General features: G+C 34.1%; 3 protein-coding genes across 3 annotated transcripts; 1 reads left to right on the forward strand and 2 right to left on the reverse strand.

Annotated features, from left to right (window-relative positions):
* Positions 1 to 4393: 4393 nt before the first annotated feature.
* LOC17887156 (serine carboxypeptidase-like 48) lies at positions 4394 to 7296 on the forward strand. The gene is made up of 9 exons (XM_006290873.2): positions 4394 to 4775; positions 5316 to 5484; positions 5600 to 5719; positions 5813 to 5956; positions 6040 to 6190; positions 6274 to 6368; positions 6447 to 6705; positions 6811 to 6944; positions 7030 to 7296. The coding sequence occupies exons 1-9, from the start codon at positions 4432 to 4434 to the stop codon at positions 7144 to 7146; spliced, it is 1533 nt and encodes a 510-aa protein (XP_006290935.1). The 5' UTR covers positions 4394 to 4431; the 3' UTR covers positions 7147 to 7296.
* A 107-nt stretch (positions 7297 to 7403) lies between these two features.
* Positions 7404 to 8747, reverse strand: LOC17886861. Its single transcript, XM_006291979.2, has 2 exons — positions 8613 to 8747; positions 7404 to 8050 (listed from the first exon to the last, which is right to left on the reverse strand). Exon 2 carries the CDS (start codon positions 8024 to 8026, stop codon positions 7628 to 7630), a length of 399 nt encoding a protein of 132 aa, XP_006292041.1. The 5' UTR covers positions 8027 to 8050; positions 8613 to 8747; the 3' UTR covers positions 7404 to 7627.
* Positions 8748 to 9041: 294 nt separating this feature from the next.
* LOC17885790 (dolichol kinase EVAN) lies at positions 9042 to 12326 on the reverse strand. Its single transcript, XM_006290764.2, has 13 exons — positions 12031 to 12326; positions 11799 to 11911; positions 11507 to 11710; positions 11311 to 11415; positions 11082 to 11152; positions 10864 to 10944; positions 10569 to 10783; positions 10273 to 10462; positions 10105 to 10170; positions 9928 to 10016; positions 9708 to 9822; positions 9565 to 9616; positions 9042 to 9472 (listed from the first exon to the last, which is right to left on the reverse strand). Exons 1-13 carry the CDS (start codon positions 12222 to 12224, stop codon positions 9258 to 9260), a joined length of 1710 nt encoding a protein of 569 aa, XP_006290826.1. The 5' UTR covers positions 12225 to 12326; the 3' UTR covers positions 9042 to 9257.
* Positions 12327 to 12431: the final 105 nt, after the last annotated feature.

The raw sequence follows: 12431 nt of genomic DNA on the forward strand, positions 1-12431 counted from the left end.
TATTTGAAGATAAGTGTTTACATCATCTTTATTCACTTTCAGTTTTGTGTGAATTATAAGACACACCTTTAACAAAAAACTAGCATCAAAAAAAGAATCTGGAAGAAAATAATAAATATTGGTTAATTAAAATGTCGTGGCAATAAAATTTAAGGAATCTCGTAACGTTTTTATTACGTGATAAAATTTTGGTTTGTCTCAAAAAAATTAATTTAAATTATATAATTTGCTTGGAAAAAAATGAGAAGTATTATTAATACCTCTAAAAAGACCAAAAAGGTTTTAATGCCTTGCACGCAACAAATTATGAGATTGATAATCTGAGATACCGACTTTATTATATTAAGTCTTTCGATGTATTTTCTTGAAAATGGAATAAAAAATAAAGGATTTATATTATTTACTTACACAGTTTGTTTTTATTTTCTAGTCATCAACATGACGTATATTATTGTTTCATTGGATTGAATGATTGATAATTACTAGATAAGAAAAAATATAAAAAACAGAAGCCAAAGGATATGATAATGTCATACGATTAAGCAAGAGAAACTGATAGCTACATCACAAGTTTTTTCATTCATTTTCTTATCTTGTTTCTTTTTGAAACGTGACAAGTAAGGTAGTAGTAGCAAAGCTTGAGTGTGAGAAAGATTCCTTGAAAAAAACAATGCTGAAGTTGTGGCCATATGTAACACTAGTCGATGAAGATGAGACGATGATTGTCATCAATTTTGTTTGTATTTTTCCCATAATATGATTCATGACGATATGCATGTAAAACAATTGACAAAGAAGATTTCAAGAAGAGCTATAGCTAGCACTAGTGTTCTTGAAATAAGATATATGACCTATTATCGAGTTTTTAAAAAATCTTTTTTACCTACGAATATCGGACTTGCACAATAATTTTCTAACAAAATTGTATATATACAAATGTTTAATCGCATATTATATATATAATATATAAGAATGCGAATTATTACTAGTTTAGTTAATTATTTGAGCATATATATATATATATGCATGTAATTTTTTCGAATATAACGAAAAACATGTATTTCAAACTGAAATAATCATGTATTTTTAAGTATATATAACTGATCAAATATGATCAATACAAATAAGTTTTTATGACGATTTTTTCTCAAACGGAATAACAAATCTAACCAAGAAAAGAGGGACTTTACGAAGATGGTGAAAAGAACACCATGCATGGTGCTGTCGTCGAGAATTTTGGTCATGACAATACATAATGCATGTGTGTTTTCTTTTATTTGTTCACTTACATGTGTTTGATTATTTTATGTTAAGTGATGTTTTGGGTAAGATACATTTCTATATCATTGTTTTCAAAGTTAGATCATGATTTCATATTCGCGGTCTACAAGTATTTAATGTTCTCCATGGACCATGCTATAGACAAATCAACACTGAACAGTCAATTATGACGTATATATAATATGTTCAAAACTATATTATTTTTGTTTTTGTTATTACTTAGAAGTTAGAGCGTTGAACCATATGTATTATTCTAAAGTTATTAAACTGAAATCAAATCATACAACGAAATTATTCTCTATTATTTTAGACATATTTAATATTTCATGCCTTAAAAAAAGAAATACTGTTTAATATTTCTGTTTTAAAAATGCCATTGGTTTGACTCATTCAACTTTGTTTCGATTTCATATTTAAGATGAGTAGAAGAAGTTAATTACTAGCTAGAGAAAGAGTATCGTTTAATACTATTGGTCAATGGTCACTTTCATTGTAAATTTGCTAGAATTTACTACCAAGAACGATCATCACATCACTTTGTCTCTATTTTGTCGCCTTTTCCGAATTTAAGAGTTGTTCTTTCTATTTCTCAAAAGGATTCATCTATATATACTCCAATAAGTGATGAGTTAACCATCGGTTAATTTGATTATGAAAGTTTCAATGGATGTAACAGTAAATGCAAACTAATGTCGGCAGTTAGTTCATCTATTTTTATAGTGGATAATAAGCCGTTATAGATCTCTCGCAAGTTCAATATTAAAGCGGATTTGTTAACGTGTAAAGTGCATGTTAAACCGCTAATCTATTTTTATGTAAACAATATTCCTATTTCGTGGTTCTTCTAAATATTATTATTGATATTGATAAAAAGAAAATAGTGTAAAAATAGTTTGCAATTAAATTCGCAATGATTTCTGATCTCTTTTGTTTTGAACAATCGTCTTTTTTTCAGTAATCATTAGAAACAAAGTTCATACAAGCCATAAGAGCAAAGGAGCAAAAGTAATGAAGCTTAACACAACTTAAAACTGTATAAACAAGAAAAAAAAAATAGATGCGATTATTTTTTCTATTTTGTTTAATATGCACATATTAGAAACTAAAGTTTATAAATGATAAAAAAAAGAAATGATATAACCCATGCATAAACATTTTTATCAGCTCAAACCATTGTAACCATTCGAACCAAAATTTGTAATAGTAAGAATGCACTATTTCAATACTTGTATCAAAGCGTTATTCCCATCTATCTTTTACTATTTCCTTTCACAAAGCGACATCGCTTTTAACTATTCTACTATTGTTTTTTTTTTTTGTAAATTATTCTACTATTGCTTATAGTTTCTCTTATCCACTAAAAAGAATAAGAATATCGCTTTTTATTATTACTGGAACTCTCAATATTTGCATATTCTTGGACTATAGTACATACAACAATGATGAACTTGATATCAAAAGACAAAACACAACAATGATGAACATATAATTTTATGGAAGGAAAGAATCTCACCGTAATTTGATGAAATATCATAAGCTTAAAAATAAAAAACAAGAAATTTGGATTGTTTTATACAAATGATTACATATTAAATTACACCATCACATGTTAAGATTCCGCCTAATTTACATATTTTTCGTAAGTACTCCAAACAAACACACAACATTAATCACTTGTTAACAAAAACATTAACACCCATGCGTTAATCACACTTTGGTTGGTGATACACGCCAAACTCATATAATACAACCTATTAAGGGGTGCATTGTGATTTGTCCTAAAGGATTCTTCAAACAACCTAAAGATATAACACAATTTTATACGCAAAGATTTCGAATTAAAGCAAAGGATTTGGACAGTTTGTAAGCAAAAGCAAAACGAAATAGCTTACGTTCACACAATTTTTACACACTTGTCTTTGTCTTTTGTTCAAAGCGAATTAATTGCAATTGCGAAAATTTATGTACATAAGAATAAAAAAACACTAAAGATCCTAATATTTCGGTAGGTACGTGTATCTATCTTAATTTAATTTTTGGTGTCTAGATTTTTCTAAAAAACCCGAAAAGAGCAATGATATATATATACACACTTTTCTACGAAAGAACAAGTGGGGTTTATATATCACACACAGCAAGAAAGCTTTCAAAAAAAGAGGAAACAAAAAGAATTGATTGGTTACAAATTGAAAGTAAAAGGTTGATTTGCTATTTAAAATGATCTAAAGGGAACAATTTGGAGAAAAAGACATTGTGATGATATTTTGGATAATAAGTGGTTGTGTTTTAGTCTTGCATAAATTTTTAAAGTAATGTGTCACCCGGAAAAGGATTTTGAAATCGATGGCATGCTAAAAAAATCATGCATGAAAATGAATTTCGATATTTATGTAAATTATGTATTACGTTTTTTTCCAAATTTTAATGGTATTACTTATATAAAAAAGTAGTTATATGTTCTAAGTTAAAATTAATTACCATTGTTTATTAATTAGCAATCGTCGCTTGTAGTATATTAAAAAAATATATATATTAACTAAGAATATAATAGTCTTTAAAAAAGTTGATTATTGTTTGTTATAAAAAAATAATTCGGTTTAACCTGTTTGTTTTTAAAATTAAAATTTTGAATAGCTACAACGATTAAGACGAATTTTTATTTACTACTAATAAATTATAAATTGTAGTGGTACGAACCAAATAAAACAAAAAAATAGTCACTATAAATTATTTTATGTTGCAAAAATAAAGTAAAATTTAATATGATACATTAGTATGCTTTATCCGCAATATCGATTCAAAGCCTAAAAATCAATGAAACCTCCAAATATAAGAGTTGGAAAAATGTGAAGATGATTTCATTGATTTCAGCAAAACCGTTACCTTTTTCGAGGTGGCAAACAAAAAAAAGGAAAAATTGACAATTTTCATAAGCAAAATTTGTAAATAAAATAAAATATTTTTAGAAAACTATATCACTTATTTTATTTATCAAATAAATAAAATCTAAAACATTAAAAACCAAAATTTCATCCACGATTTTGTGTAAGTTAAGTAGTAACCAAAACAAACCAACTATATAAATACATCTTCGTCTCCTTTCTCTTCTCTTCAATCTCCATAAAAAAAAAAACTCAATTCTCTCCAAAAATGGACTCTAAAACAACTTTTCTCACATTCCTCCTCTGTATTTTCATTTTCTTACATTTCTCACCCTCAAGTTCTAAATCTCTTAAAGAAAAGCCCTTATCTTTCTCACCGTCGGCGAGTTTGCCGACCCTCACGGCGGAGAGACTTATCAAAGGTTTCAATCTTTTGCCTACACGTGACGTCAATGTCATCGACGTGGATAGCTCTGAGGCTCCGAGACTAGTAGAGAGAGAATTCGATTTCTCGGCCGAGGTTGACCGTCGTGGCTCCGGTGGTTCACCGTCGGTTCAAGAGTTTGGTCACCATGCTGGTTACTACAAACTCCCTAATTCAAAAGCAGCCAGGTAACTTCCATTTTAACTCTACCGATATTAAACCGTTTTTCTTAACCGTTCTAAACCGGCTTCCTAATTCTCATTTTTTTCACAATAACACTAACCAATTCGGTTTAATTTAGCTTTGTAAACCGGTTACATTTTAGGTTTTTTTCTCTCTAATTTTCAAAATTTTCACAATTAATAAACCGATCCGGTGAAATTTAGGTTTGTTTTTCCTCTTCACAGTTCTAAACCGGCTTCGTAATTCTCAAAATTTTCACAATAATATAAACCAATCCGGTTTATTTAAGGCTTTTAAATCATAATTGGTCTATTTGGTTTGGTTCTAATGCGGTTCACATTAAACTTTTAAGTTTAAATCAACCAGCTTTTAAAGTCACAATATCCCAATTTGGTTTAGTATTTGTTTCTATTAACCGTTCTACAATTTTAACAAAACTTTTAAAATCCAACAACCGGGTCAAACCACCAAATTAAAGAGGTTAGAACCGTATTGGTTTACTTCGGTATTAATACTTAACCGGGTTATTCTCGATTTCTTGACAGGATGTTTTACTTCTTCTTCGAGTCAAGAACCAACAAAGCCGATCCAGTGGTGATTTGGTTAACCGGAGGACCTGGTTGCAGCAGTGAACTAGCTCTGTTCTATGAGAATGGACCGTTCACTGTCTCTAACAACTCATCTCTTTCTTGGAACGAGTTTGGTTGGGACAAGGTTGGTTAGAAAAAAAATGGTCAAACCAAAACACGTTTTCTCATAATCCCAACAAGAAACACAAATTAATCTCAACCACTTTTTTAATTTAATTTGTTTTAATAAATTATTATAGGCATCGAATCTAATCTACGTGGACCAACCGGTGGGAACTGGTTTCAGTTACACATCGGACCAAAGTGATCTTCGACACGACGAGGATGGTGTCAGTAATGATCTTTACGACTTCTTACAGGTTCGGTCTTTAATTACTTTCCTCTGTTTTCAATCACATTAAAATCATGTTCTTGAATCTTGAAGCTTTACATGACACACGATTTATTTGCAGGCGTTCTTTAAAGAGCATCCTCAATTTGTGAAGAATGACTTTTACATTACTGGTGAATCCTACGCCGGACATTATATTCCGGCATTGGCTTCACGAGTTCACCGTGGAAACAAGAACAAAGAAGGAACTCACATTAACCTCAAGGTAACAGAACAAAACTCTACATTGATTGTTTTTATCCACTCTTTGTGTGTTTTGGCTTTAACTAAACCTTGTTTACACATCAGGGTTTTGCAATTGGTAATGGTTTAACCAACCCGGAGATTCAATACGGTGCGTATGCGGATTACGCGCTAGACATGAAGTTGATTACACAGTCTGATCATGATAGCCTCAACCGTAACTACGCAACTTGTCAACAGTCTATCAAAGAATGCAGTAATATAACAATCTCCGAGCCTTTCTTTCTTTCAAGAATAACAATAAAATGTTTGTGATTCTCATGAATTATGTTTGTTTAGGTGCGGATGGTGGTGAAGGTGATGCTTGTGCTTCTTCTTACGTTGTCTGCAACAACATTTTCCAAAAGATCATGGATATCGCGGGAAATGTTAACGTAAGCATCAAAGCTGGAGTTGAATGAATTTGTTATTGGAATAATAGGAACTAACAAGATTTTTCCTCTGTTTTGAAGTATTATGACGTGAGGAAACAATGTGAAGGAAGCTTGTGCTATGATTTCTCGAACATGGAGACGTTCTTGAACCAGAAGTCGGTACGGAAGGCATTAGGTGTGGGCGATATCGAGTTTGTGTCTTGCAGTACAGCGGTTTACGATGCGATGCAGATGGACTGGATGCGTAATCTTGAGGTTGGGATTCCAGCTCTTCTTCAAGATGGAATTAAGCTCCTTGTTTACGCAGGAGAATACGATCTTATTTGCAATTGGCTCGGTAAGTTCCGCTGCTATGTCCATGTGTTTGCCGCAAACTGGTTTACATTTCCGCATAACAGTTTAAGCTCTGAACTTGATTGAATATGATTTTCTTGGTTTATAGGAAATTCAAAGTGGGTTCACCAGATGGAATGGTCAGGCCAGAAAGAGTTTGTAGCAGCCCCGACAGTTCCATTCCTCGTTGACGATAAAGAAGCCGGTCAAATGAAGAACCACGGTTCACTCACTTTCCTCAAGGTAAACCTAACAAAAACCCGATAACTCGAACTTCTTCCAATCGATTTTTACACCTAACTATCGAAATTGGGAAAACGTTTTATAGGTTCACGATGCTGGACACATGGTTCCAATGGATCAGCCGAAGGCAGCATTGCATATGCTTCAGAACTGGATGCAAGGAAAGCTCGGTACACCTACCGGTCGGACTGCTCATCAGTGAATCTAAATTCTGAACCCATTGAATTATTATGTATTTAGGAGATCAATATTTTCACTTTTAAGAAAACTAAATAACATATATACTTGTGAATTATTTCTATAAATACACCGGAAAGTTCAGTGTTAAATCTATTTCAGTTTGTTAGCTTCTTAAAGATTTCTCAATTCATACATGGATCAATACTTGGCTCATCCTACGATAGTACAAATGAAACACACCATAAACTTAAGCATGGAGTAAATTTAAGACACAATGTAAGTAAAAGTTAAACTGAATGCAGAAACTAAAAAGTCTAAATGGTTAGACATGATTTTTATAGAGTATAAGTACTTGAAGTCATCGAGCACTCTATAAGCTATATATGTGACAAAGATTTTACTATCCCAAGTTATACAGACTTGAATCTCCCAAGTTATACAGACTTGAATCTAAGATTCCATAACAGCTAGAGAATAGGACAGAGAAAGTAAAGCTTGTGGATTTAACGATGACCCTCGAAAGAACGATCACGGTAATCATCATCATCATCATCGTCAATAATAAGTGTAACACCATTGTTTTTAAGGGAGTTAATAACAGCCCATACCTTGGTTCGACTCTTAAACCCTTTCTTTTCGATTTCTTTCTTGACATCGGCATGGATACCTCTTCCTTGCCCATCTTGAAGCCCTTCCACTTTCAGCCTCATAGCCAAAACCTCTCCTACAATAGCCGCTGCCTTGGCATTGCAAGTACGGCCACACTCTAGCGAGTTCTTGATTGCGTGCTCCACCGTTGAAGCTGTTGTCACTATTCTCCCGTTGTTTCTGTCCACTACGTTTGCTGTTATGTACTTGATCGACATGAACAGTCTTAAGACGTACCTTTTCAGAACTGTCATTGCTACTACAAAAACTTGTTTGATCTGAATACATACACACAAAAAAAAACCTCAGAACATTGTCACCATAAGAAACAAAAACAAAAACTAAAACGAAACAAGAGAATAGATTTGTACTAAAAGTGAAGCTACTCATATCAATTTCTTAATCAATTTCCATTATAGACTCTTTAACAAAAATCTCAATAGTTAGATTAGTCCAGATAAGTCAGAACTTACTAAATACTGGGCACGTTAGTTAAATAAAAGAATAATATGGGCAGAACCCGAAGCTGCAATCTAGCTTTGGTAATGAACCAGATGATGCAAGAAGAAAACATTTGGGTATTTTAAGGTTCAATGTTAGGCTCACATGAAACTCAGATCAAATTGAATTGAACATTTTGAAACCAACAAAACGTATCAAAGGCTCTTAATTTGCGTTGTTCCCACATTAAAAAATCGTCATATGATTGATGCATCCCAAAACACAGTGTTCAAATCACAATTAACTCTGTCTGGCAAATGATCAAACACCTTGCGTGCATATACAAACTCTGAAAATACGGAACAAGAACAACCAATCAAACAGAAGTTTTTTACTAACCTTGTAAGCTAAGAAAACATTACTGTCGGAGAATATCCCAACTGTCTCAGACAATCATAGCGGATTTAGTCAGAACCGAGAACCTGAAGAAGAAGATGGACAAAAAGATCAAAGGCACAAAACCTCATTTGTCACTTCCATGTTTTTTTTTTTCGTTTCTATATCTGATCCGACCCTAATTAGTGAAATTGGGCCTTTTACTTGTTGAAACCCAATTTAAAGAAGCCCATAAAGTATCTTTAACCCAAAACCAAAAAAAAAAAAAGAACAACCGGAATCTTACAACTGATCCAAATTATTAGCAAGTTAATTGCAATAAGTTCAGGTAATTATTACTCAATTTTTCAACATTAATCTAAAATGAAGAATTTTACACATTTTTGGTTTTTTTTTTTTTTTTTTTTTTTAAATTTTGAATGGCTATGGAAATAAGTCAATAACATAGGGTATATATGTATATATATACTTGTATAGATATGTATCTCTGCTATTGCCAAAAGGCATGGTACAACAAGTTATATGACTCTTAAGAGATATGGGAACTATCAAGACTCAAAGAGGAAGTGTGGTTAGTAGTGATATACTTTGTTATGTACAATAAGTGGGAAAAAAGAAACCGAAGAATGACTAAAAGGCTTTAACTACCTACAAGCAGAGGAGTGAGTAGAAGACAAGAGGTATAAAGGCGTTGTCTAACTGCGCCGTGTAAGCTTCCAACATCCCAGTCGCTGTCACGGCTACCAGAAGCGACCACCATCCTTGGCTTAGTATATAACCCATTGATGCTAATACTGGAACCAGTACAAAGCAGACTGCCATCATCGATGTGATGCCCGCTGCTGTACCCTCGACTGTTTTCTCTGTTCCGCAAACATTGTTTTACGCACTTGACAATATTAGTTTCCGATGAAAGCAAATAGTTGAGATTATAGAAGGGAAAGAAAATGCTCACTTCCTGTCTTGCTCCATCTCAACACACCATACTTGTGCCCAACCATTGATGCCTGTCGAGAAAATTGTTATTATATAATTGCAGAGACTGTGGTGTTCTAAGTTAGCATCTCCTGACAATGTAAATGGGAGATAGGAGGTTACCATTGTATCTCCAATCCCGAGACTGAGAATTCCGGCAAATGGGGATAAAGCTCGGTCATTGAACCCAGAAGACATCCAAATTGGAAGCGCACACCCAAGCAAGAGTGAAAAGTGGCTACAGATAAGACTCAATATAATCAAATGATTATACATACCAAACAAAAATGTGACAATTTTACACTGCATTTTTCCATCCATGGTGTAAACAGTGTATGCATACCTGACAATCAGATGCTCTGAGTCGCGATGGTCTGTGAAAGCATTCATAAATTGATGTAAAGGCTCTCCGAGTGGCTTAATTCTCCAGATCTGGTTTGCAAAAATGAGTATCTCGCATCAAGCCCATTGAAAGTGATGAAACCGAGAAGGTGAGTTATTTGAAAAAGAAGGGGCTTACTCGAATGATCTCCAATGCAACAAATACCGCCAATGCAGCACCAAACGCTAGATCGAGAAATTTAGGCTGAATAAAAGGACATGGAAACTGTAAGAGGATACTAGAGGAGTGGATTAACACAAACGGATTTCTGAATAGTAAAATAAGTTTTTATCGATCACCAGTCACCTGTAAGACAAGAGCTGGCAAGAACATTAATACAGCCATCAGATGGTAGTACTTCCGAAGCAAGATTCTCTCAACCTTGCTACTCCTCGAGATGTTATAAAATCTTGAGACAGACACAACGATTAACAGAATCCAGTAGATACATAATGAAAGTCTCTTCTGAGGTTCAGAAAAGACAAATGTGAGCACCCTGCAATAGAATAGTATGAATATTTAGTAAAAGGATGTTAGTGTAGAAAGGATCACTCGTAGCTGAGAAGACACAAGTTAAGTAACTGATAGTAAAGACTAAGTACCATAAGAAGGGATGCTGATCGAAATTGTGTACAAACTGCATCCAAGAAGGAACAGTCACTATCATAAAAAATAGAAGTGCAACAAAGAATAAGACAGATTTTGCAGTGTCACTGCAGTTTCTTTGTCGAGCATCTCTATTTCTCAAAGTGATTTTATATATATGCATAATGAATCTAAAGACCATCGGGAAAAGTAGAAGCCCCAATAGTAGACCCTGAAAAGGAGACAGGTAAGTCTTATTCAGCAATACAGTAAAGGTTTTATGCAGTTGATTTCAATTCCTTATTATCATACCTGGACAATAATGCCGGTTTCAGTTCTCTTTATTCCATAGCTTATTGAGACAAGATCCACAGGTATCAATTTCTCGAAAATCTGTATAAAGATAAGTACAAACATGTAACAGTCGTTATACCAGAGTTACAGCGACGAAATTACTGGTTCATTCGTACATGGATAAATACAAAAATGTTTGACCAGTTCAAAGATGGGAAAAATTAACGAATTCTAACCTTGGCAATTGTGCATGCCAAAAAGTCACCAAAATAGAGGACAAGACCACTGGTCACAAGAAGTGCTTCCCCTACAAAAGTGGAGATGTCGAAGGTCAACTGGAAATTTGCGGAACCAAAAGAGTAATCTTGTAATCAAATCCATAGTTCCGTGGAGAGAAAACCATTTCATGACTACCAAATTGGCACTACAAAAAAACATACAAGTCATGGAAAGCATTGCAATTACCAATTGAAGCACAAAACGGGAAGGTGCAAAGCAAATGCCGAATTAACTCCACAGCTGCAAGGCCGTGAAACAACATCCACAACATTTTCAATGACGTATTCAAGCCTGTCGAGACAAAGAACAAACAGAGGTCAGCCCAAAGCAAAAAAAAATACAACAACCAAAAACAACGAATAAACCCCAAACTAGATCATACCAGTATGTGATATCATAGAAAGTGAAACAAAACAAGCTACTCCATACAACACCGTCCCACTTAAGCTAACCATTGTGAGCCAAACAGACGAAGATGACGAAGATTTAGCTTTTCTCGTTTGTGACATAATCACTGAAAGATATATAAGTATAGCACAACAGCTAGCTGATGCTGCCCAATACTGCATTGTCACATGCGCAAGCTCTACACAACAAACAAAATCAAAGCTACATTTGTGAAAAGGTACAAAAGAAGCAAGAACATATACAAAAGCTTTGAAAATTAAAAATACCATCTTGTTCAGCTTCATGAATTGAGATAGCTCTTGTGAGTTGAACCAACTTAGACATCATAACAGAAGGAAGTGTTACAGCTCCTAGTAATATCCCTGAAGATGCACCTCGTCTAGCAAAAACAACAACATCTTCTTCAATTCAAAATGAGACAATTCGTAGCTAATCTCGATTCTTCAAGCTCTGAGACCCAGAATTTGAAATTAGATTGAAATTTGTAGCTAATCTCACCTGGCGCTGAAACGAGAGAGGAGAAAGGGAGAGCTCTCGGCGCGGATCTCGACGAGGAAGGCGGAGAAGCAGAGGAGGAAGAGGGAGAACCCATGGGAGATAAGTGAAAAAGGGAGAGATAAGAGAATACGAGAAACCACAACTGCGACTACAACTCTCTCTCCCGTCACCAACGACGTCGTCGTCGTCTTCATCGTCGCCGGAGATGATGATTTCGCCGGTGATATGTTGTTTCAGGCGTGATCGTTACTTCGGTTGTTGTTTTTAATGGGCCGCCACCAAACGTAGACTTGTATGCATTTTGGGCCAACGAAAACACGGTTTGGCACAGACTTTAAGGTTACGCTAATTCCCACGTGGAAAAAGTCAATTTCGGTATGGTTCGATTTGGTTTGGGTTAG

Source organism: Capsella rubella, unplaced genomic scaffold (assembly GCF_000375325.1).
Source record: "Capsella rubella cultivar Monte Gargano unplaced genomic scaffold, Caprub1_0 scaffold_5, whole genome shotgun sequence".
Classification (NCBI taxonomy): domain Eukaryota; kingdom Viridiplantae; phylum Streptophyta; class Magnoliopsida; order Brassicales; family Brassicaceae; genus Capsella; species Capsella rubella.

Bases quoted from the DNA above. Each gene is read 5' to 3' on its own strand.
- LOC17887156 (XM_006290873.2), top strand. From the start codon at position 4,432: ATGGACTCTAAAACAACTTTTCTCACATTCCTCCTCTGTATTTTCATT. The intron at 6,706-6,810 runs GTAAGTTCCGCT...CTTGGTTTATAG, and splicing joins TCTTATTTGCAATTGGCTCG to GAAATTCAAAGTGGGTTCAC. The intron at 6,945-7,029 runs GTAAACCTAACA...AACGTTTTATAG, and splicing joins GTTCACTCACTTTCCTCAAG to GTTCACGATGCTGGACACAT.
- LOC17886861 (XM_006291979.2), bottom strand. From the start codon at position 8,026: ATGACAGTTCTGAAAAGGTACGTCTTAAGACTGTTCATGTCGATCAAG.
- LOC17885790 (XM_006290764.2), bottom strand. From the start codon at position 12,224: ATGAAGACGACGACGACGTCGTTGGTGACGGGAGAGAGAGTTGTAGTC. The intron at 10,945-11,081 runs GTTAGAATTCGT...ATCTTTATACAG, and splicing joins TGGCATGCACAATTGCCAAG to ATTTTCGAGAAATTGATACC. The intron at 9,473-9,564 runs GTGAGCATTTTC...TTTGCGGAACAG, and splicing joins GAGATGGAGCAAGACAGGAA to AGAAAACAGTCGAGGGTACA.